The sequence below is a fragment of the Mirounga angustirostris genome, unplaced genomic scaffold (assembly GCF_029215605.1).
Source record: "Mirounga angustirostris isolate CCGP_5_RB_7025 unplaced genomic scaffold, mMirAng1.0.hap1 SCAF_5, whole genome shotgun sequence".
Classification (NCBI taxonomy): domain Eukaryota; kingdom Metazoa; phylum Chordata; class Mammalia; order Carnivora; family Phocidae; genus Mirounga; species Mirounga angustirostris.
In genome coordinates this window covers 128,524,855-128,551,445 of record NW_026991713.1, presented here as the reverse complement: position 1 = coordinate 128,551,445, position 26,591 = coordinate 128,524,855, and the positions used below count along the sequence as shown (strand labels likewise).

The following is a 26,591-nucleotide window of genomic DNA, read 5'->3' as shown; positions in this document are numbered from 1 at the left end:
TGATTCTGAGATGCATCCATGTTACTGTATGCATGAATAGTTTGTACCTTTTTATCGTAGAGCAGTATTTCTTTGTATGAATGTACTGTAATTTGCTTATCTGCTCACTTGCTGATAGCCCTTGGGGTTTCTATTTTAGGTTATTACAAATACATTTACAAACGTTTGTGTGGACATAGGTCTCCATTTCTCTTAAATGCAAAATGCTAGTAATGAAAAGCTGGGAATAGCTGGTGTATTTTATTTTTATTCTTTTTAATTTTTTTAATGATTTTATTTTTTTAAAGTAAGCTCTATACCCAAAGTGGGGCTTGAACTCATGACCCCGAAATCAAGAGTCACATGCTTTACCAAGTGAGCCAGCCAGGCACCCTGTGGTGTGTTTTACTTTTCAAGAAACTACAAAAATATTTTCCAAAGTATTTGCACCATTTTACATTCCACTAGCACTGGTTCCTCCACACCCTTGTCAACACTTGGGATGGCCAGTCTTTTTAATTTTAGCCATTCTAGTGAGTATATAATGGTATTTTCACTTTGGTTTTAATTTTCATTTTCCTCATCACTAAAATCATCTGTTTTAAAATTCAATCTAGAATTATGCTAGAAGTTGATATAAGTTTACCGGATTGTACTGTTTTCACAATGTACTTTTCCCTTGCTCTTTGAACAAGGAAATTACTTGCCCATTATGAATCTTTTGATTACTGTCTCATTCTGAAAGACTTTTTCTAAGTTTAATGACAACTGCTTTATAATTACATATAGAAGTTATTTCAGTCTTTGAGGATATAATTTGTTTTTAACTAAAGACTGGGACTCATTTAAAGTAGATAAATTATCCCTTTCGACACTATCTAATTTTACCCAATCTTCAACTTAACCTTCCAGGTTGAAATCTTCCTTGTTGATAAAACCGAAAGTGAATAGCTGGTTTTTGTTTTGTTTTGTTTTCCAAAAATCTCTCCACAAGCAGTGGGATTACCCTTCCTTGTTCTTATGACCCTGAACATAGCCTTTTAAAAAGTACTTCCTCTTGTCAACTATACTTCAATTAAAAGAAAAAGCATTTCCACATCCTCTTTACATCTCCTTTAAAAACTGCTAGTTATAGGGGCACCTGGGTGGCTCAGTTGGTTAAGCGACTGCCTTCGGCTCAGGTCATGATCCTGGAGTCCTTGGATCGAGTCCTGCACTGGGCTCCCTGCTCGGCAGGGCGTCTGCTTCTCCCCCTGACCCTCCCCCCTCTCATGTGCTCTCTCTCTCTCTCATTCTCTCTCTCTCAAATAAATAAATAAAATCTTTAAAAAAATAAATAAATAAAAATAAAAACTGCTAGTTATAGACTGTTTATTTCTAAATTTTACTATATATGGTCTGAAGACGGTCCATTTCTCCTTCATCCACAATTACAAATTCTGTGTACCTACATCTCTAAATCCAGGTGCTATAAACTATTGGTAGAGAAAAGCTGAATTAAAACGGACACTGAAGGGGCGCCTAGGTGGCTCAGTTGGTTAACCGTCTGCCTTTGGCTCAGGTCAAGATCCCAGGGTCCTGGGATCGAGTCCCACATCGGGCTCCCTGCTCAGCGAGTAGTCTGCTTGTCTCTCTCCCTCTGCTTGTGTTCTCGCTCTCACTTGCTCTCTCCCCCTCAAATAAATAAAACCTTAAAAAATAAAGTAAAAAAAAAAACAAAGAACCCAGACACTGTAAACAGAGGTGGGCCAAATTATTATGACAACAGAGACAGAGATGTCAAATTCTAGAAAGACCACAACAATGAGAACAATTTCCAGAATGATGACTTGAAGCAATTTTCCAATCTTCCCTTAACAGAATAATTGTGAAATCTGGTTAGCAGACATACCAGAGCTACAAATACTCAAATAAAATTTAATCTGCCAGTATAAATCAATAAAGACAGAGCTATATAAATTAATACATTAGTTTTAAAGATATAATTACACAGAAAAGAACAATGTCTGAAATACAGTAGGAATTCAATGTTTTAGCTGTTACTGTTATTACCACAATTACTTTCTTATTTGTATTATTAGTAAGAAATCTGGGCAATGTTGAGTACTATCTTCAGTGAAATACAAAATACTAGGTTTCAAGAATCACAGCTAAATTTTAAGTCACTCTGTTCCTAGTATCAAATAAGATGCCTTATTTGAGATGATAAGGATAAAGAGAGGTAAAAATCTGAGTTTCTCAAGGTAAATTACAGACTCCAATATTACAACGCTCTTACTTATTCAGCTAGGCTGCTTTTCCTCAATAGCTTTACAAACTGTTTTTAAACATGTATAAATATATGCAAACGCATGAAGAGTGACCTACTGTTTCACAAAATACTCAAGGCAAAGCAGCCCAATAAGAAAGGCAGACAATTTCTTGATCCCCATAAAATCACAAGCTGCAATTCTAAGATGCTTCTCTGTCACCACATTAACACACTCAGAGAAAACAAGGTGGCCGTTTTTTTCCCCTTACTGGGTTTCTGATAAAAACATCTGAACTGTCCTTCATAATTTAGTACTGAAGAGACTAATAATGATGGTACTTACCACACTAATCAAACAGTATAAAACATTATTTCATAATGATTTGATCAAAAATGTGAAAAATATAGGTTTCTATTCATTTATAAGACTGACTTGAGACAAGTTCTACAAAAGAAAATGTTCTCAAGTGCTTAAAAGGGATATGAAAGAGGGCACCTGAGTGGCTCAGTCAGTTAAGCGTCTGCCTCTGGCTTGGGTCGTGATCCCAGGGTCCTGGGATCGAGTCCAGCATCGAGCTCCCTGCTCAGCGGGGAGCCTGCTGCTCCCTCTCCCTCTGCCCCCTGGCTCATGCTCTCTCTCTCTCACTCTATCTCAAATAAATAAAATCTTTTTAAAAAAAAAGAATATAAAAGAGATAGTAATAAATACAGAGAGCACAAGAGACCAATTTCCTGATGCCACCCTCACCAAGTGCCTTTATGTAAAGCTACCAAAACATTTTTAAAAAAGTTACTACTTTATAGCAAATTAGATGACAAAAAGCTTGAAGTCACTCAAACCAGATTTTCTGGAATACAATAATTGCAATAAAGGTGATTTAGGTTGTATTTTAAAGTTATTTCATAATTGTAGTTGAAACTGAAATACACACACACACACAATCCCAAGTATCAATTGCTCCAGTCAAAAGATATATAAAACAAATGATGACTCCTTATAAATATTAACTGCAAAAAAATGGGTTGTTTATGAGTATTAAGCTATAATAAATATACTGCACATTTGTTTAGAGCAATCAAAAAAGCTCTTTAGAACATTATATAATGGTTCTATTGAAAACCCTGTTTTAATGATCAAAACATTTTATTTCAATTCATTATTCTAATTCATAAATGTTTAAATCTAGAAAAATAAATCATGACTAGCATTATGCTCTTTTCTTTTCAACTACTCATTTCATTGGTACAAACTTTTATTTTCCTAATGACTACAGAAGAAAATTATTTCTGAGCACAAATCTGGTGCACAAAGAGATCATTCACTTAAGAACTAAAGATTCCTATAAGGCAAAACATTTAATATTTCTAAAAAAAACGGTTGCACCAGAAGGGCCAACACCCAAAAGTTAAATAAAGAAATAAAAATCAGAACAAAATAACTTTCTTTTTCAGACCACAAAGTCCCAGTGATGTTTCTTCAAATAATGTTCTTAAAATTGAACATTCTCCAAAATTCCAAATAAAGTGTATGAGTTGAAAATTTACTTAATAACCAAGTACTCTGAGCTCTCGTTTCATGCTTGCTAATATATTTTTAGTAAAGTTCAATAAAAATGTTTCCTTAAAAATTAAAATTTCACATTTTAAGAAATAAGGAATTCCAATCCTCATTTTGTGTAAAATTATATAGTATATAATCTCTGTCTACTTTAAACCCAAAATATTCCTTCTAAAAAATAAACACTTAAGTTTTACTTTGGTCGATACAATTTAGAATTTAGGACTGCTGAAATGAATTTATTTTTCAAAGTTCAGAAGTTTCTTAGGGTAGGCTATGGTTTAATTTATGACTGCATGTCTAAAAAGGTCAAATGGGGCATATGAATTGACAAAGTTAAAATGAATTTTCACATGTACCTCACAAAAGAGAGGGACAAATGAAGAAAACGGATTATTTAAATTTTGTGCAATTTGATCTTCACAGAAAGATATTCCTAAGCCCCTTTTAGATAAGAAAAATGGTTTGGGGCACCTGGGTGGCTCAGTCAGTTAAGCGTCTGACGTCAGCTCAGGTCATGATCTCAAGGTCCTGAGATTGAGCCCCATGTGGTGGGGCTCCCCACTCGGTGGGGAGTCTGCTTGTCTCTCTGTCCACCCCCCACTCCACTCATACTTTCTCTCAAATAAATGAAATCTTAAAAAAAAAAAAGATAAGAAAAAAGTATGCCAGTAATACAAATGTTCAGTAGCTGCACTGGATGGGAACCAGTGCATATCTAACTGAAGTTGCCAAGTACTGCCCTTCACAATAAAAACAAAAAACAAAAAAACAAAAAACTCTCTCTTGTGCCCAGAAAATCTGGTATGGGGTGGGGGAGGAGCTAAGAGCTTTTAAAGAAAACCAAGAATGAAGCAGACCTAATATGTAATGACTGAAATAGAACAATGAGACTCAGACAATGAAGTAGTCCCTAGGAAAGAAAAGCAAAAACTCTGGGCTTTGAGAATCCTGGGAACCAGGATGAACTAGCAGTTTCAGGTGCTCTGAGGAGAGCAGTTTTGCAAAGATCTTGATTCAACACCAAGTTTAGGGTCTTGATTTAAAAAACCTCTTATTTTTCTAGGGACTGAGTGGAGGACGGGGGAGCGGGGGGATTGCCAGAGCTCAAACCTGGCCTGAGGGTGGGCAAAGGCAGAGCTCCCCTAAATGCACAATAACCCCAGAGGCCGGGATGGACAGAAGGCTGGGACTGGAAAGGAATGATGAAGGCAGTGTTTCAAAGACACAGCAGTGCCCTGAGCCTGAGCCAAAGCCAAAGCCATACAACATGATGTGACATCTTCCCCGGCCCCCCTTCCCAGGATTCTAATTGGTGCATGGTTTTTGGATCTGGAGATTTCCTTGCAATACAGCAAAATAATGGTATCCTGGACAACCCTGAGCCTCTGAGTACTTGGGGGTCATATCTTGGCAGCTGTCCTGGTGGGGAGGGAGCACTCTATCCCTTCCATCACAGGTGACATCCCATTAGACGTCCTGCACACCATGCCCTTCAGCCCAGCAGGCTCCCTACCTCTCTCCCCACCTGTCTCTCTCGAGCCTCTATCTTGCTGCATTTCCCCCAACCCAACCTTATGTATTTACTCACTGTCTGCCTCCCAGCACTGGAATGAAAACTCTCCCCCCTCCCACCCTCCCTGCCCAGCGGAGGGACTCTGGTGACTGCTGTATATTTTGCACCTGGGACAGTGCCTAGTGCATAGAGAGTGAACAACAAATTACCTGGGACATGACTATCTGAATGAATACAGAAGCCAGGTATTAGACTTGTCTATAATAAGTGGTGGTAGCTACCATATTTCACAGAATCTAACGTTCCCTTAATTTTAAGAAGCTCCATTGCTTTACACACCACTGAAACAAAATAATGCTGCCAATTATCACAAGAGCCCATCAATGCTAGGAGGCAGCTTGATTTCAGAAATGTTAAAATTTGGGAGAACTTTTATAGAATTGGTAATGGGTGATATATCCTAGAGTTGTGTCTGAGAGCTGGGGTTTTTTTTCTTCATAGCACATTGCACTCTCTGCACATATATTCGTTTATTAACCTTGGCAGGATGTGAACTCACGAGGGCAGGGACTTTATCTTATATAACACCATAGCCTCAGTACTTGGTATTTGGCATGTAGTAGATGCTCAATAATCAATAAATATTTGATGCATGAATGTATGAATCAGTTTATGAATCCCTGAAGTAACAGCTTAGCAGTAAGGGAAATGATTTTGAGGGCCGTCTATAAGATAAGGGAAAGAAGGGGGAAGCAGTATAAGGAGAATGGAGAAGGATTAGAGGTCAGAAAACAATGATTTTTCAAGAGAAATCTTAACTGAAAATTTTCTAGAGCTGTATCTGTCAACATCCTCCTTTCCTTTCCCACCCTGAGCTTACTTACGAAACCTTCCTCCTGAAAGTCAAGGTATTTATATATTCTAACAAATATTTATGAATTTATAATTTAAATGTCCTTTCCTTTAAAAAACATCCATTCAATAGAAGTCAGATGTGTCTTCCATACATATAATAAATAATTTCTACCACTGATACCATACATATAATAAATAAAATTATTTCTACCGCTGAATACTTTCCATGTTTCCAACTCTTTTCCCTCATAGGCAAAAGATAACTTAGAACCTACAAAACAGTTATAACTAACAATCAATTGTGAATACACAGAGGACAGTTCCTTACCTGCTGTTTATTGCCTTTTCTTGTTAACATGACAAACGGCATTGTGTCTGCAGACTCCGCTTCTCCCTCCCCACCACCGAGTGGAGGCCCTTTCCTCAGCTGGCTTTTGAGATGCAAGGGAATAGCAACATCAAGCTGGTGCACTTTGACAGATTCACCACTTCGTTGCTTAAAGACAGAAATGAAAAAATATAAGTACTCCAAGGTACACATGGATATATGTAAATAAAAATTTTGAACAATTCATTCAGTTCCAAAGTTCCTAAAACACACCAATCACTGGAGCCAAAGTAATCTCTCTGACAGGTCACTGAAACAGAGTTGGCCCCTCCCCTGCCCCCAGCTCTTACATATATGGCTCGGCAGACCTCTGTGACTGGCTCCTGTTTATCACTGCAGCCTCCCCTGAGCCCAAACACACAATGCTGTAGGTTCTCCTAACTTCACCTGCTCCGGAAATGCATAACCACACAACACATCTTCCTTCACAATTACCATGTGTCACAAGTGCCTGCTTCTCTGAGAATCCTCCACCAGACTGGTGGGGTTCAGCACTGGACACACTTTCCCTGGTGTCCTCTAGCAGTGTTGTACTGCCCACAGGTGCTCAGTTAATGTTTAAGAATGAATGAAATCTATTAATGTTCAGATTAGCTTTATGTTTGGAAATACCCCAGTTTTTAACATTGACACTGCATTTATCAACCAATTATTTAAACAAACCTTCACTGAAGACTTACTGTGCATTAGGCTTTGAGGTACTAATCCTAAAAACACAGTCTCTACCCTCAGAGAGCTCACAACTTAAGAGAGAGAAATCAATTAATTACAATTCATCCAAGTTATATATAACCTGTGTTGGGGGTGGAGTGACTATATATAGGCCTGGTTGGGAATGGGTGGATGCTGAGATTTCATAAAAGATTGAATAAAAATGGGATACTTGAAAATGTCTTTAAAGTTTCATATGATTTCTTATAAGCAAATGGTAGCAGAGCAGTCTGGGGGATATGGAGAGAATTTAGGAAGGGGAAGAACAGGTGCAAAAGCAAAGACATGAAACAGTATGGTGAATTTAGGGAACTGCACACAATTTCCTGTATTTGCTGAATGGAGCACAAATGAGGAAAGAGCTGAACTTGATTCTTCAAAGCTAAGCAGGTAATGCCGAAAGGCCATGAGGTTTTGAAATTGCTTTACTACAATTGAAATGATTTTTTGATAAAGGCTCCCTATTTGCAAGAGATTTCAAATCAAATAAAATGGTACTAAAGGTGTAAAGTTTTATTATTTCTAAGTTCCAATTTGTTAGAATTTGCTTTAAGTTCTCCCAGGTTTGTAAGATTTACAAGTACTTTTTACTTAAAATTTGAAAGGATCAGGTTAGATCACTCTTGATTTATAAATTAACTATTTTCTAATTATAAAATTAACATATTCTCTTTGTAAATTATTTAAATACAAAAATATATCAGACAATGTGTCCATACCAACCCCTTCTTCTACCCCCCTCCACCCACTCCAAGATGCAAAACCCAGTATCAATGGGGCATGTTCTTCCGGATTTTTCTTGAAAATACTAATATAAACATATAAATAAAAGGTGTAACTTTGCATATTGTTCTATACTACACACGTTTTTCTTCTTTTTGATTCCATGCCATGGGCATCTTTCTGAGTATATACAGAGCTAATTATATGGCTATGCCCTTATTTATATAATTAGTCCTCTATTGATAGTCTAGACTTTTTTTTTTTTAAAGATTTTATTTATTTGAGAGAGAGAGAGAGAGATCGTGCACACAAGCCGGGGGAGAGGCAGAGGGAGAGGCAGAGGGAGAGGGAGAAGCAGACTCCCAGCCAAGCAGGGAGCCCAACCTACTGATACAAGGCTTGATACCAGAACCCTGGGGTCATGACCTGAGCCAAAGGCAGACACTTAACCAACTGAGCCACCCAGGCTATCTTTTGATTATCAGTGAGCTTTAGTATGATTTCACTTGTTTTTTCAACCAACAAAAAAAACCCAGGTCATTTATTTTTTTCTCATTGGCTTGCAGGATCTGTTGTTATATAGTACAACTATTAACCCTGCATTGTATAGACCATATATATATATTTTTTAATTTTATATTTATATTACATATATATACATATATATATGCCCTCCCCGCCCACCGGTTTGTCATTTCTTATGGCATTCTGTGATGGAAAGCAAAACAGCAAGGTGGCTGAGAACAGACTATACCACTTACTAGGCTTACGGCCTTAACCGTGGCTTTAAATGAAACACGGCACTAACAGTATCTGACAGCAAGGTATGAAGAATAAACATGGGAGTCTTAATGCAGTACTCAACAGTCTGAACAATTTTTAAGATTTCTGATAAATTTGCAATTAATTCTGGTGTGGAAATAAAACAGAAATTCAGCTTTATTTTTTTACTGACCATTCATTGAATAATCCATTTTCCCTCAACTGATTTATAATATTATCTTTACAGTGTTACTAAATTGCCATGTTTTAGGTCTATGTGAGACTCTCTTACTTCATTAATCTATTTACTGCTGTGTCAATCTACTACTGCGTGTTTAAAATGTTTTCTTTTTTTTTTTTTTTAAAGATTTTATTTATTTATTTGAGAGAGAGAGAATGAGAGACAGAGAGCATGAGAGGGAGGAGGGTCAGAGGGAGAAGCAGACTCTCTGCTGAGCAGGGAGCCCGAGGCGGGACTCGATCCCAAGACTCCAGGATCATGACCTGAGCCGAAGGCAGGCGCTTAACCAACTGAGCCACCCAGGTGCCCTAAAATGTTTTATTTTCTTATAGAGTATTTCATCCCCCACTTTCCAGAAGTTTCCTATTTTGTTTATTCTTACAGATACTTTTAAGAATAATTTTGTTAAATCTTAAAAAAAAAACAAGCCCTTTCTCTCGCTCAAATAAATAAAATCTTAAAAAAAAAAAACCTTTCTGCATCCATCTCCCTGTTCTTCTCCAACTACCCCACCCCCAATCCCTCATTCCTGTCCCCTGCCAATCTTTCCGGTGGAATTGAATTATGACTACACAAAATCTAAGGACCTGATTTATGGAGAATCAATATCTTTTATGCTACTGGGTCTTCCTGTGACAACTTTATCAAAAGAAAGAAACTCCTTATGGCTGTTTGCTTTGGGTATCTGACGGTGTTTGAAAATTAGTGCCTGGATAGAGGATTAAGTTTTCTCCAGTACACTAAACACATACGCATAAATGTGAATTCAAGCTTCTCTCTTCTCTGATCACATCCTCCTGTCCTTCCAGCTTGCTTCTTCAAGAACTCCCAATAAACAATAATTATTGGACCATATCAAAAGACTCTATCTTGACTCCATCAACTTTTCTACCTACTTTCTAAATGTTAGGGGCTCCTCAGGAGTCAACCTTGAACCTGCTATTCCTCTCTCTCCAAACTTTTTTTTTTTTAAAGTAGGTTCCATGCCCAGTGTGGAGTCAAACTCTGGGCATGGAACCTACTTGACCCTGAGATCAAGACCTGAGCTGAGATCAAGAGTTGGACGCTTAACTGACTGAGCCACCCAAGCACCCCCTCTCTCCAAACTTTATACGTGGATGGCTCATTTATTGCTACATCTATACATACGCTCTAACAACCACTCCACTTATGTTTCTCTTTTGATCTCTGACATTTCCATTTTGGCACCTCACAGGCTTCTCGAACTTAACAAAGCCAAGTGGAACTCTTGCTCACTCTCCCCTTATTTCCAACCAGAGATAACAAGCCAGTGGCCCAAGCTAAAAAACCGTGCTGTCCTTGACTCCTTGACCCACCACTATCTAATCAAGTGCTAAATAAATCTGGTTCACTCTCCTTCTTAAACAGCTTTTGAATCCAGACTTCATTCCCTATGCCCTGCCACTATTCTAGACAGACGATCATCATCTCTCACTAGGATTGCCAGCCTTTTAATCAGTCTCCCTGACACTCTCCTTGCTTTTCGTCTTGTCCCAGTCTAAACCACCTTTATATGAACCTATGGTTCATATAGGACTGTGCCATCCAAAGAAGACCCATCATAAATATCCATTCTCATACCGGGCCACACTCCCCACAGACCAACTAGGCTCTGGTAATAGTGGCTTCCTTTCAGTTTTTCCAACATTACACATCCTCTTCTGCCTCAGAACCTCTGACACATTGTTCCCATATTCTCCCAATTTTTCACCTAGATGGCTAGCTCCATTTCTGCCTGTCTTGTCTAAAATTCATGATCTTTGATTATCCTATCTCTAAAAAAGCATTCTGTTCTTTTAGTTCCTTAGCATTAGGCACAATTTGAAATTATGTAATTGTTTAGTTGTTAAACATGTACCTTCCCCACAAAACTATAGTCTCTGAGGGCAGGAACCAGGTCTGTTTTTATTTACTACTTTGTATAAGCCCACTGCACAGTGCTAGGCACACAGTGGTACTCAATAAATACTTATCAGACAAATGAACAGAGTCAATGGCTACTGACTTATGTAAGACAGGAAAAGTCTCTTTATGAAATAAGTTGTTGGGGCGCCTGGGTGGCTCAGATGGTTGAGCGTCTGCCTTCAGGTCAGGTCGTAGTCTCCAGGTCCTGGGATCCAGCCCCACATCGGGCTCCCGGCTCAGCAGGGAGTCTGCTTCTCCCTCTGCCTTTCCCCCTGCTTGTGCTCTGTCTCTCAAATGAATAAATCTTTTTTTTTTTTTTAAGAAATAAACTGTTTATTATCTGTTTCTTTAAAGGCAGTATGATTATCTTATTTGATGACTTATGCTCCTAAATGACATGAATTTAAGACTTCATATTTCTAGATATATGAAGAAACTTTAATATATGTAGGAAGATGCAAATTGGCCTAATATACCTATGACACTAATTTGTACTTTATTATAGTTTTTGGCCTTGGTGGCATCCATGAAAGTAAAATCCAGTATTTCTTCCCTAAAGGATTACTCCATCAGCACAGAAAGACTACAATCCCTTCCATCTTAAAAATAACCCTCTTCGGGGGGCCTGGGTGGCTCATTTGTTAAGCGTCTGCCTTCGGCTTGGGTCATGATCCCAGGGTCTTGGGATCAAGTCCCACATCGGGCTCCCTGCTCAGCGGAAAGCCTGCTTCTCCCTCTCCCTCTGCCCCTGCTTGCATTCCCTCTCTTGCTGTGTCTCTGTCAAAAAATAAATAAAATCTTTAAAAAAATAAAAATAAAAATAACCCTCCTCTTTTACCTCTAGTCACCTCTCCATTTCTCTCCCCTTTCTAGTAAAACTCAAGAGTCACTTGTCTCTCTAACTAGTATTTTCACTTCCTCCCTTCCCATTTTCCAATGAGCCTACAGCATGGGGCCCTCATACCCTATCTCAAAAGAAGCACTCTCCTCAAGTTACTAACAAGTTTAACAACAACCATAGAGAGGGTAGAAGTAAAGAGTCCACAGGATGTGACCTCTGATTACAGAAAAACATAATTAATCTAAATTGGGAAGATTGAGCTTTTTATAAAATCCAGTGTATTAATGTCAAGAATATATTAAACATTTCTTTAAACATCAAATGACCAATATTCCTCTAAGTATTTACAAACAAGTTATTCAAATTTTATTTTTTTATTTTTACTTTTTTAAAGATTTTATTTATTTGTCAGAGAGAGAGAGACAGAGAGCACAGGCAGGGGGAGCAACAGGCAGAGAGGGAGAAGCAGGCTTCCCGCTGAGCAGGGAGCCCGATGCGGAACTTGATCCCAGGCCCCTGGGCTCATGACCTGAGCCAAAGGCAAACGCTCAATCGACTGAGCCACCCAGGCATCCCATTCAAATTTTAAATCAAACTTAAGAATTTGGTATATTAAATTTCCCCAAGTATTTATCGTTGGTAAAGTTTGAATCCTAAACAAACCATAAGTAAAAAGGTCTTAGAAACAGAGATAGGACTTCAGAGACAAAAGGCAGAGACCGGTACAATGAAATTACTCTGTTCTAAGCCTTATATTTACTACATTTTTTCCCAGCGTATCTCAAAGAAATGTTCAAATCAGGATCTGGGATGCGAGAAGTACTGGCAACTGCAAGCTGTACACACAGGAAAAAGCTGCTGCAGAGGCAAATGTTTAGATGTGGAGACCCTGGTGTCAACCAGAATGGAATGTGCTGCAGTATTCTGTAGTGAGAAGACACTCTGGAGGAACCGTTCATACCTGAAGATTTTCCAGCATCATTTTATCCAGAGCTTGAATGAAGTCCTCATCTTCCACACAAGGTACGTGCTTAAGTCCACCTCCCTTAATCATTACCTCCTTATTAAAACAAAACAAGAAACCAGACCAGAAATTTTAACTATCATGTTTTGAACGGCAGAGTCTTTTGTACTGATAACTTGGTTCAACGTAACTCAAGGAATGAGTGAGTAAAGTATGTAACATTATTACATGTTAAAAAGAAAGTGTTAATACAGTAAAGTACTTAAGATAGGAAAACAAACAAAATGAATTCCAAAGGAATATTTTTCAAATAATCACAAGAAACACAACTTCAGTGGCTACAACTGAAATAATAATGAGAATGTGGAATGATTTCAAAAGCCAATTTTCAGCCATACATACAGTATTTTCTTCATCGGTTTCGTTCTCTTTATTGGAGTCTGTAAGGTAATCAGTATTCTCTTCCTCTTCCTCCTCACCTTCATCATCATCATTATCAGAACCCTCCTGAAATTATTTAACATTAGAAGATTAAAACATTTTGAAAAGGATCTCTATTTTATATGCCTTAAGATTTAAAAACTTCTGTATAATTGTTCATTATTCTCAAGTTCCAGCCTTTTACGCAGTCTGCCTACGACTCAGAGCAAAGTCAGCAGGCAGCATTAGTTAAAAACTAATGCACACCAGTAGCCAAAAACCCATCTCACTATCTTCCGCTCATCTAATAATACAAACATCCTTTGTAGAAATTCTTCCTTGAATTGCACAAGGAATGAGCTTCCTGAACCTTTTGTAGATTTCTCCTATTTTGAGACTGAATTTTTCATAGTAGTTCTTTAATACCCACCTAACTCTGAAAGTCAATAAATAGTTCAAATTTAACATGGTTAGCAGTTGAAAGCAAGAACACTAAATTTATAAAGCACTACGTTGTATAAAGCACCTCAGCTTGGAAGGTGCACTCACATACTTCATTTTGTTTGCTCTACTGAATTCTGAAGAAGGCAGGATAAGCTTTCATGTCCCCATTTTTATACATGAAAAAAACAAGGCTTGAGTTAGTTAAGTGACTTGCTCAAGGACACACTGCTTATTAAGCAGAGGAGCTAGACATTCTGACCCCTGAACTTCTCCCCATCCTCTCCTGTCAATGTCCCCACCTCCTCTTTTTTTTTTTTTTTAATTTATTCATGAGAGTCAGAGAGAGAGAGAGAAAGAAGCAGAGGCAGAGGGAGAAGCAGGCTCCCCGCCTAGCAGGGAGCCCAGTGCGGGACTCGATCCCAGGACCCTGGGATTATGACCTGAGCCGAAGGCAGACACTTAACCATCTGAGCCACCCAGGCGCCCTCCCACCTCGTCTTCTTCTTCTTCTTTTTTTTTTTTTAAGATTTATTTATTTATTTATTAGAGAGAGAGAGAGAGCATGAGAGGGGGGAAGGGCAGAGGGAGAAGCAGACTCCCCGCCGAGCAGGGAGCCTGATGCGGGACTCGATCCCGGGACTCCAGGATCATGACCTGAGCCGAAGGCAGTCGCTTAACCAACTGAGCCACCCAGGCGCCCTCCCACCTCGTCTTCTAACAGCTAGATTTTCAAACAGAAGACTGGAAATTTTTTTTCAAGGTGATTTTTTCAAAAGGGCACACACACAAAAAAGACACAGTTGCACCGCATCTGTGTATTCTTCCATTTCCAACAACACAATTCATTCTTACTTAGATCTGTAGGTTTAAAAAAAGACTACACTAAATCCAGCTTCTCACTGTGCTAAGAGAAATAATGTGAATGAGAAATAATTCCTAAGAGAAAATGAATTATTTAAATTTGTTACAACTTTCTTAGTATACATAACAATTAATTCCAAAAATCCAAATAGTGTATTATAATTTACTATAGAGAGAGAGATTTTTAGCATTTCTAAAGTGGAAATATTCTGGGATGTAAGAAATGCATTTACTTTTTTCAAATGTATTATCTTTTTTTTTTTTTTTTATTTGAGAGAAAGTGAGAGAGAGAGAGAGAACACGAGCTGGGAGGAAGGGAGGGCCCGAGAAAGAGGGAGAAGCAGGCTCTCTGCTGAGCAGGGAGCCTGACGTGAAGCTCGATCCCAGGACCCGGGATCATGACCTGAGCCAAAGGCAGATGTTTAACCAACTGAGCCACCCAGGTGCCCCGAGATGTATTAGCTTTTTTATAAACATAAGTCTATAATTCAAAATCAAATTTGCAAGAGATGCTCTTAAATTTGCTTGAAAAAATTAATCACTTCTTACCACTTAAAAAATACTTCCTATTCAAGCAAGGCCAAAAATGAACTATTGGGACTTCATCAAGATAAAAAGCTTTTGCACAGCAAAGGAAACAGTCAACAAAACCAAAAGACAACCGACAGAATGGGAGAAGATATTCGCAAATGACATACCAGATAAAGGGCTAGTATCCGAAATCTACAAAGAACTTATCAAACTCAACACCCAAAGAACAAATAATCCAATCAAGAAATGGGCAGAAGACATGAATGGACATTTTTCCAAAGAAGACATCCAAATAGCCAAGAGACACATGAAAAAAATGCTCAACATCACTCGGCATCAGGGAAATCCAAATCAAAACCTCAATGAGATACCACCTCACACCAGTCAGAATGGCTAAAATTAACAAGTCAGGAAATGACAGATGTTGGCGGGGATGTGGAGAAAGGGGAACCCTCCTACACTGTTGGTGGGAATGTAAGCTGGTGAAGCCACTCTGGAAAACAGTGGAGAGGTTCCTCAGAAAGTTGAAAATAGAGCTACCCTACGATCCAGCAATTGTACTACTGGGTATTTACCCCAAAGATACAAATGTAGGGATCTGAATGGGTATGTGCACCCTGATGTTTATAGCAACAATGTCCACAATAGCCAAACTATGGAAAGAGTCAAGATGTCCATCAACAGATGAATGGATAGAGAAGATGTGGTGCGTGTATATATATATATATACAAATACACACATATACATACAGTGGAATATTATGCAGCCATCAAAAAACACAAAATCTTGCCATTTGCAACGACGTGGATGGAACTGGAGTGTTATGCTGAGCGAAATAAGTCAATCAGAGAAAGACAAGTATCATATGACCTCACTGATATGAGGAATTCTTAATCTCAGGAAACAAAACTGAGGGTTGCTGGAGTGGTGGGGGGTGTGAGGGATGGGGTGGCTGGGTGACAGACATTGGGGAGGGTATGTGCTATTGTGAGCACTGTGAATTGTGTAAGTCTGATGAATCACAGACCTGTACCTCTGAAACACATAATACATGTTTAAAAAAAAAAAAAAAAAGAAGAAGGGAAAAATGAAGGGGGGGAATCAGAGGGGGAGATGAACCATGAGAGACTATGGACTCTGAGAAACAAACTGAGGGTTTTAGAGGGGAGGGGGGTGGGGGATGGGTTAGCCCGTGATGGGTATTAAGAAGGGCACGTATTGAATGGAGCACTGGGTGTTATACGCAAACAACGAATCATGGAACACTACACATCAAAAACTAATGATGGGGGCGCCTGGGTGGCTCAGTTGGTTGGGCGACTGCCTTCAGCTCAGGTCATGATTCTGGAGTCCCGGGATCGAGTCCCGCGTCAGGCTCCCTGCTCAGCGGGGAGTCTGCTTCTCCCTCTGACCCTCCTCCCTCTCATGCTCTCTGTCTCTCATTCTCTCTCTCGCAAATAAATAAAATCAAAAAACAAAAACAAAAACAAAAAAACTAATGATGTAATGTATGGTGACTAACATAACATAATAAAATTAAATTAAAAAAAAAAACTTCCTATTCAAAAATTAAGCTAAACTAAGTTAAACTGCATTAACTTTTTCTCTTTACCCTTTATTTTCATATTACTCAGGCAAAATAAAATGGATTAACTTTTGAAATTGAAATGCTGAACAAGAATTCCACTATCCTAATCCCTATTATACATAATAATCTGTGGGATCTGGAAGTGAACGGACTACAAAAACTGGCTACGGAAAGCAGGAGGGGCAGCAATACACAGGTCACACTGTCTGAGTTCAAATACTGGCTCAGCACTTACTACTATGAGATCTTGGGCAAATTAAACTACCTGTGCCTTATTTTCTCACCTATCAGAAATGGTTATGTAAATATTATTACTACTATAATGATAAATCTTGTACTTACTGTTAAAATATATAAATGCTACACTACACAATATTAGAATTTTAGCAGAACACTTACTTAATCTTTAAAGTTATCTTTAATTTACATAGCTGATATCCAGGAGGAAATATCATGGTTGTTAGGTGCTAGGAATAACTTTGAAAGGCCATATGGAACCAAGGACCAAGTTGAGGACCAAGACGAAAACAAAGAGCACAATTTTCTGAAGAGTGAACTAACTCTAGCCCTTTTCTTTCTCAGCTGAAGTTGTAGAATATCTCACACTGCTCTTTTTTTTTTTTTTTAAAGATTTTATTTATTCATTTGAGACACAGAGATAGAGAGCGAGCGAGCATGAGCAGGGGGGGAGGCAGAGGGAGAGGGAGAAGCAGGCTCCCCGCTAAGCCAGGAGCCCGACGTGGGGCTTGATCCCAGGACCCCGGAATCATGACCTGAGCCGAAGGCAGACGCCCAACTATCTGAGCCACCCAGGCGCCCCTCTCACACTGCTCTTATTAATCAACTATCTTCTCTCTTTAAAATGTTTTCCCTATGCTTGGAGAGCAGCCATGGGAAAGGGTGGTCTTGAGAGGGAGGAGAAGCAAACTCCTCCAATTTCATTTATTAAACCACATCTTTCACTTCTCCTCCCGGACAAATGAACATTGTGTTTTTCTACTTAGCAAACACATGCATATCATGTATGATATTCACAACTGCAATTGGAAAAGTAAGCAATGGTTAAAAATGATACAACTTTAAAGTTATAGAAGTTCACTTTTGAAAAAGAGGAAATACATCCTAACTCTTCAGATGAGAAATACAGAAAAATGAGTCACTTTTCAATGACACATTTACTAAAGATGTTTAAATTATTAGATTCTGTTTATCTAATTAGTGCAGCAGCAAAATCTACTCTAAAAAAATGTCCTATGATCTTCTGGTCAATACTATGATTTTCTTACTTAAAAAAAAAACAAAAAAAAACAAAAAAAACACCTTAATTCCATAGGTTTTCCAACAGACATATACTACTAGTTACAGTTCCTGTAATAAAACTAAGGAGGAGATCTTATTTTATACATTAAAGAAAATCTTGGCTCAAATAATCAAGATATTCTTGTACAAATGTACCTATTGGCTATAAACAAAAGTCATCACCTCTTCTTCTGGTTCATTTACTTCACTTTCATTTCCAGATTGTTCTTCTGTTTCAGCTCCTCCTTCTTCTTCTTCTTCATCCTCTTCAAGGTTTTCTCCTTCTGTCATAGAATCTTTTGAGTCTTTGTCATTTACTAGGCCTTGAAATGAGGAAAAGTGGAAAAAAAACATAAAAAGGAGTAAATTTTCAATATTATACCACTTAATTTAGAAGTATGTATTTTTTTTTTTAAAGATTTTATTTATTTGACAGAGACACAGCGACAGAGGGAACACAAGCAGGGGGAGTGGGAGAGGGAGAAGCAGGTTTCCTGCTGAGCAGGGAGCCCGATGTGGGGCTCGATCCCAGGACTCTGGGATCATGACCCGAGCCGAAGGCAGACGCTTAACGACTGAGCCACCCAGGCGCCCCTAGAAGTATGTATTAAGTGAGAAAATTCAACAGCCATTTTCTCAGAATAGAATACGCATACAATTTAAAATTATTTGAGAAACATTTTACAAACTAAAGAGACCTTCATTTCAACAAAAAAGCAATGACACATTATATATATATATATAATGTATGTATGTATATGTGTGTATATATAAACATACGTATTTTTTTTTCTTTCACCTTCTGTTTATCTCCATCTCAGATGAACACGAACAAAATGTACCAGCATATAAAATGCAGCCTCAACCATGTAAGATGCAGCCTCAGTCACACTTTTTATCAAATGACATTTTAGAATTTCTCCAACATCAAAGATATAAAATTATGTCGCCTTCATGGAGAAATCACATTTGGCTATCAATCTGAGTGTCTGTACATTAAGACTAAAGGAAGGAGGCAAAGTTGTGTCACCAAAGGGCTTAATTTTTTTCTTCAGTATCATCCTCCTCAGGGAATTCCCTGGCTTCAATTTGCTTCCACCTCTCATGTTCATCTACACCTCACTACCTAGTCAATTCCTCTTAATTAACGTTTGAATTCCAAACCACTCGCTCTACTTTTAAAGATGCCTCATCTGACTTGACTTTCCCCTGCTCTCTTCTGAGCCTTCTCCTATAGCTTGGGCCTCTTCTCTGTCACAAAGCATACTATCTTGGAATCCTGCTCATCTGATGCTCTTCTCAATAGAGAATATCCTTCAATGTACACTTTCAAGTCCTTCCTATACATTCTCTGAGTTCAGTCTAAATTTTACTTCCTGCATAAATGCAATGAATATCTGAATCTATTACTCTTCCTACTTGCTCCTAAAGCAGTTGGAGAATTTCTCATAGCATTTTACATTTAAGGATACACCATGTAATGTTTTTTTCCTAATGATTTCATAAACGTTACATCAAATTATAAGGCCCTTGAAGACAAAGAACTTGTTTTATATATTCATAACTTATCAGAGGCCATACATTGATAAATACACAGTAGGTGTTTAGTAAATACTTGTTTATTCAGACTCTTAGATGATTAGAGCAGAAAGCAACTTTAGCAAGCATGTAATGATTTAACTCTTTCGTTTTATGAGGAATACTGAAGCCCAGAGAATTTGAATAATTTAACCAATAAGAGTAAAAAATTATTCCAGTGTCTTAAGTTTAAGAAATTAACCAAGAACTGACAAAAATATGAAAGTACAGAGTGATTAAAGTAGGTACACTGAAGTTTGAAAATAAAAAAAAATTAAAAGTGAGAAAATGCTCAGAGAAAGGAAAATCAATGCTGAGAAAAGAAGTTGGTGTTTCAGAATGAGAATCCATTAACTTAAAATTTCTCACTTATTAGTTTTCAGATACAAATATAGATTTTATACATATACATTCTATTTATTTACTTATTTATAGGGACTTTAAGAAGCAGAATATTGGACTATTACTTAAGTTATCAAGGGCAAAAAAATACAGTCACAACTGTCTAAATCTTACATTCTCAGTAAAAATATCACAGTACTGATAAACTCACACGGCATGAACTATCCTTACACCTTTGTTCTATCCACTTAAACATGCACAGTGGGAAGAACTATAATGTATAAGTTGCTTTGTTTTGATAGTCATACTTCCAATTTGTAAGGAAAATACATACTATTTCTAGCACACTTTCATTTGCATTGCAGGTTACTTTCAAAAGCAATTTATAAATATATTTTGCATTTGCTAAACAGTACAATAACTATCCAGCTGTTGATCCCTAGGACACTTTCAATCTAAAATAAACAATGCTGCTTCTCCCTCTGACCCTCCCCCCTCTCATGTGCTCTCTCTCTCAAATAAATAAATAAATAAATCTTTAAAATAAACAATGGAGATAAAAATGTACACCCACAGGACATAGGGTTAACAAAATACAAACAACAAAATGCTGCTTGGTGCCGCAGTTCTCCTACTTATAACAGAAATAGTAATAACTGTAATACTTCCTTTCAGACTGCTTTAAATTATATTTTTCTGCTTACTCGACATGTTAAGCATTTCCTCTCATACTTAATATGTCAGAGAGAGCACAGTCTTTGAATTCTGGCTTGACAGGTTAGCCCAGTGTTTTGATTTGCCAAATAGGACTAACATTACCTTCCTGTGTCATTCTGGCATCAGACAGTACTCAATAAAAACACCAATTCTCCCCCGCCCTCCCTTATGTGATTATGTCATGTTCATTTATCTATTAGGGTATTCTATTTTATTACCAATTTGCCTGTGCTCTTTATGTAAGTGAAACTAACCTGGCATGGAAGCTATTTTCACTTTAATTTTATTTTTCTATCGTATAAAAGCTTTAAAAGCCCAAATCTGTTGCCATGTATATGATTTCTTCTACTGTTTTAGAATTTGGGAAAATTAACACCTCTCCAAATATTTGAAAACCAGATCTATTTTTTTTTTTAAAGATTTATTTATTTATTTGAGAGAGCGAGAATGAGAGAGAGTACATGAGAGGGGGGAGGGTCAGAGGGAGAAGCAGGCTCCTCGCTGAGCAGGGAGCCCGATGCGGGACTCGATCCCGGGACTCCAGGATCATGACCTGAGCTGAAGGCAGTCGCTTTAACCAACTGAGCCACCCAGGCACCCCAGATCTATTTTTAAAAATAATTTTTTTTTTTTAGATTTTATTTGTCAGAGAGCGAAAGAGGAGAGAGCGCGCACACAAGCAGGGGGAGCGGCAGTGGGAGAGGGAGAGGGAGAAGCAGGCTCCCCGCCAAGCAAAGAGCCTGATGCAGAACTCGATCCCAGGACCCTGGGATCATGACCTGAGTCAAAGGCAAATGCTTAACTGATCCACCCAGGCATCCCTAAAAATAAATACTTAACTCCTGAATCCATCTGGAATTTGAGAAGATGTGGCTCTATATCAATTTTCCTCCAAAATGCTGACCTACTGCCCTTATCCTATTTTTAAGATTCCTAGTTCATTATAGATAAATTATTTTGTATTTAATTGGGGGTGCTTCTAGGCCTTTTATTCTGTTCTACTGATTTTATTTCTAATTCGTAAAGTATACTGTTGGCTTTATAATTTATTCATGTGGTTTCTTTTCTTTTTCACTTCTGTTTCCCTCATTTCTGTTCCTTATACTACAATATAATCTAGAAGTTCCAAACCAGATTATATTGCCTATAACCATTTTGGTTTTGTTCTTAAATTTAAAGAGAATGTCTTAGCTAGTAATTCTATGTCTGTACTGAGAAAACCAAGATAAACACAAATATCACACAAAAATGTTACTTATAGTAACGTAAAACTGGAAATAACCTAAGTGTCAAACAATAGGATTAAAAAAATTATGGCACATTCATACAAAGGAATACAGCCAATTAAGAATTAGAAAAATATTTCATGTCAGGAAGAAATTTCATAATATATTAGGTAGAAAAAAATCCAGTTATAAAACTGCAAACATGTGAAAAAATTTTAAAAGAACAGAACATATACCAAAAAATGTTAACACATGATTATTCTTATGTATGGAATGGGACTTTTGTTTTCTTGGTATTTTTCACAATTTCTGCCATAAAAAAGTATTACTTTTTTTTTTTTAAGATGTATTTATTTTACAGAGAGATAGAGTGAGGGGAGGGGCAGAGGGAGAGAGAGAATCCTCAAGCAGACTCCATGCTGAGCGCAGAGCCTGACGTGCGGCTTGATTCCACAACCCTGAGATCATGACCTGAGCCGAGATCAAGTCAGCCATTTAAACAATGGAGCCACCAGGTGCTCCAAACAAGTACTACTTTTAATAATATTAAAATGACTTTCAAAATACAAAGGAACTTTGTAGTGCTTTCTCATTAACTATTATGTTAGCATTGGGCTGCTATAAAGTTAAAATAATATGAATTTACAAAGTGCTTGAAAACAAAAAAACTACCAAAGGCAAGATCCTGTATTATCTTATGGTTTATCAATAGGAAATAGATTTAATATAGATTCACTTATGTGTATCTTCTTCCTGATATTTAGACTCTAAAACAGGAGGAAAATGGGACAACTTGGGAGCATATTGATTCTAGTTGTCATCATCTTTAGAGTTTGATTCACAAATGGTGGCCTGTTTTTTTTTTCCCTTCCCATATTCTAAACAAGAACAGACCCCCTCAAAAGAAGCCTGAGGTCCTTTAACTTAACCCTTTGCTCTATAAAGGATAAAGCACACCACACTCTGTACTGCTACCAAACTAGGTGTCAAACTAGTGTTACCCGTGCCCACTACACAGAGAGTACCATTTGTAAAAGTTTTTGGGAAACAAAGCTAAGACTTAACTACATCAAAGCACTTGAAGTAGGAGCACCTGCGTGGCTGTCGATTAAGCCTCTGCCTTCGGCTCAGGTCATGATCTCAGGGTCCTGGGATTGAGCCCCACATGGGGCTCTCTGCTCAGCGGGGAGTCTGCTTCTCCCTCTCCTCTGTCCTCCCCCACTTTCTTGTGCTCTAATAAAATCTTTAAAATAAAAAAAAATTTAAAAAGCATTTGAAGTAAATGAGATAATGAAGATAAATGAGTACTCTGCCTGAAATGATCATTTTATACAATTGGAAATCTGAAAAGGAAAAAAAAAACAGATAACTTGGGACAAAAGTTCAAAGAACAAAGGGATCACATATGCCCCTCTGGGTGGAGTGGTAGATCACAATCTTATCTAGTAGAAATCACTGATTCACAATCAGAAGCACCTTTAAAAATACTGCTCAAATAGGTAACAGCAATCATATTCTCCAAAGGAGGATGGACCTTTGGAGAAAGAAATCCTATTAAAATGCTGGATATAATATGAAAAAAAAATAGTTTTAGAGGAAAAAAAGTCACAAATACCTTTGCCATGAAAAGTAGTTCTTTAGATATGCGACATAGTAAATTTATGCAGTTAGCATAAATGGTGAAGCTTAAGGATCTCCTAATGACAGACACATGGGTACCAAGTGCTGGCAGGAAATAAAACACTAGCTTAACAGCCTAAAAATATGTTACTTTGAAATGACTACAATAAAACATGCTAACATGCTAAGAATTAATTAGCAAGCAAACCAGATTGGTAAGGCTGTACCTCATTCCAGTTATTTCCACTGACAAAGTTAGTCAGCTCCTACTCCCTGGCAGCTGTTCAAGAGTGAACTCTTCTTCCAGAACAGTCTCAGAAGGATGTTGAGAAACTAAACAGACCAACTGTCCTATAGCACGTAGTTCTCACATTTTCTCTGGTCCTTAGAAATAGAGACAACTTTCCCAGGGAATAAGGTCTGAAATTCCACAGGGTAGTTCCAAAACTTCTAACAGATACTCTCCCTACAGTGTCTAGCCTGCAGTATCTTAGGAAATAATGCTTGTTGGAAATATATACTGTATATATAAGAGATGCTTTCATCAAAAGTGTTTTGTTTTAGCAACCAAAAATTCTACTAATTAAGAGAGGCTGACAGGAGAGTGTGTTTTGTTTGTTTGTATTTAAAGATTTTATTTATTTATTTGACAGAGGGAGAGACAGCGATAGAGGGAACACAAGCAGGGGGAGTGGGAGAGGGAGAAAGCGGCCCCCCGCCAAGCAGGGAGCCCGATGAGGGGCTTGATCCCAGGACCCTGGGAACATGACACGAGCGGAAGGCAGATGCCTAACAACTGAGCCACCCAGGTGCCCCAGAAGGTGTTTTTCCATCACTATCCTTTCCTTCAAGTCTTACATGACTGTTTTCCTCTAAGTCGGGATTATTTAATGAAATCAATTAAGTATGCCACCCAGGTCTTACCTAACACTATTATGTAACACTCAACATTGAAAACAGAAAATATACAAAAGCAAACTCTGATAACAACATAAAGCAAATTCTAGAAACAATCTGGCAAATATCATCTTCATTTTCTCTCTGTAATTAATTGCTTACCTAGTTTTATTAAGAATTCTCGTTCCAAGTCGTGTACCTGCCTGAGGGATTCTTCCAGAGAATTACAGAGTTTGATCTTTGGTCTTAGCAGTTCTAGTGTATCACTGATCATGTAATCTATGTCAATAGGAAATGGATGGTCTTTTGTCCAAACCTCCAAACTTTTCTTCCACCAAACATAACGCTGATAACAAATGAAAAATAAATTTAGCTATAAGAAATTAATAACAAAAATATTTAAAATAATAATCTACATTGTGATGTTACCTAGTTATAATAACTAAGCTAAAACTTAGTTGTATAAAACACCTACCATTTTTATTAATGGTCAACAGTAATAATCCTAATCCAGTTTCTAAGCCATTTGGTGATTTTAATTTTTTTAATTACAACTGTCAAAAATCCCTTTTAAAGGCAAGGAAAAATCATAAATAAAATACCAAATAAATTTCCAGGTACTGAAACAAGGCAGAAACCCTACTCCCAAACCCCAAACAGGGTTTAAATATTTATTTTACAAAACAACAAAAGCAACCAGATTCAAAGTCATAATTTTGATACGTTTTTATTATTTTCTCTATGCTACCTGCTGTTTTTTAAACAGGTCAATTAAAGTATCTGAAAATACAATTTTTGAAATATATAAAAATCATTAATCCACAAGCATTTATTGAACAGCTACTGTGTATATGGCACTGTTTAGAGATCTTCCCTCTCTTCTCCTAGCCTGGTTCCTTCATTCTATTTTCTACTTTGTAATTCATAAGTTTAACTAAAAAGCACAACCCAAGAATTTGCTTATATATAAAAGGGTATTCTTCTGGGTGTTTTCTCCTCTCCAGTTTGTAGGTCTTTGCTACTGAAAGTGTGGACCTCAACTGGGAGCTTGTTAGAAATGCGGACTCTGGGGCCCCCACTCTAGACTAAATGAATCACAATCTGCATTTTAACAATATCTCCAGGTGGTGCATATGTATATTAAAGTTTAGAAGCACTGCTGCAGGTGGTCCTTTCTATCTGACCTTGCCATATTAACTGTACATTCTCTGACCTAGAACACACTGCCCTCATCCCCCAGACTTCACTCACTCCTTACTCCCAATTCCTTAGGTATACCCTGCTACACCTTTCTGCTTGTTAATCAAAATATACTTTTGTCTCTTTCTGCTCCTGGATATTTCTGAGTGGCTTTTTTCTCTCAGTCTGGGATTTCAGAGTGAATGCAAATAAGGATACTCTTCTGAAAGAGAATTTACTTTTGATGCTGATAGTTACAGCTGACATTTTGCAGCAAAACTTTGGTTTTCGATACAGTCTCCAACTTAAGATAGTTCTTACATACAACAGGGAATCTGACTCTCAAATCTGCAAAACTCCCCTCCCCATTTTCTTATCAATTCAGAGAACAAGGGAGTAACAAGTTGTCCTCTACTGCACAGGTACAGTGATAGAACAAAGTTAACAACTGATCTTCCCCCAGAGTATTTGCCCCCACTTAACACCAGCCACTATGTGGATATATTTTTGATACTTCAAAAGTTATAGTTTTAAATTTATTTTCTTCACCAATAAATAAATGAAGAAAACACTAACAAGAGATGATCATATAGAACTGAATGGTACTTTCGGTACTTTATTTCAGTAAACCTGGAGAATTCAATAGCGAGTAGTTCAACCTAAACCTAAGTTAACTTTTGCAACACCAACCTTATAAAAGTTGTAGAACCTTCTCCATATTTGTTTCTGAATTTAATTTATTCTAAATCGTAAGTTTACATAATTAACTGAAATTAAAATAGGGAAGTAAAACCCAAGAGTTTACCATGAGTGAACAAATATTTTTTCCTGTGTTCAAAATAACGTATTTTCCCAAAAACTATAGCTTTTTTCTTAAAAAAAAAAAAAGTGAAATCATTTAGAAACAAGAATTTTAGATGTAAAATCAGAACAAAGACGAGTTAAAAATGTTATCAGATGTACAAAAATCACAGGTAATTTAATTCATAAATTACCATACAAAACACCATAATCCATAAATTACTATATCAAATTTATAAACCATACCAAAATAATTCCCAAAATTAATGATCAATCATTATGAATCATAAAAGTGACAATGCAAGTAGAATGTTTATATAGAATTCATCATATATTTTTAATCTGTAGCATACCCTTGCAGGAAGGAAAAAA

At 37.4% G+C, this 26,591-nt stretch overlaps 1 protein-coding gene across 3 annotated transcripts in view; it reads right to left on the bottom strand.

Moving 5' to 3' along the window:
• UPF2 (UPF2 regulator of nonsense mediated mRNA decay) overlaps positions 1–26,591 on the bottom strand; it is a 111,554-nt gene that overhangs the window by 10,913 nt on the left and 74,050 nt on the right. For 2 of the 3 annotated variants that reach the window (XM_045874431.2, XM_045874432.2), the window contains exons 15-19: positions 24,402–24,585; positions 18,043–18,182; positions 13,118–13,222; positions 12,713–12,811; positions 6,488–6,655 (exon numbers count right to left, since the gene is read on the bottom strand). In XM_045874431.2, the coding sequence (XP_045730387.1) occupies positions 6,488–6,655; positions 12,713–12,811; positions 13,118–13,222; positions 18,043–18,182; positions 24,402–24,585 (696 nt within the window). Of the gene's footprint in view, positions 1–6,487; positions 6,656–12,712; positions 12,812–13,117; positions 13,223–18,015; positions 18,183–24,401; positions 24,586–26,591 lie in introns of those variants that run through there. The other variant, XM_054507367.2, reaches the window with a different exon arrangement.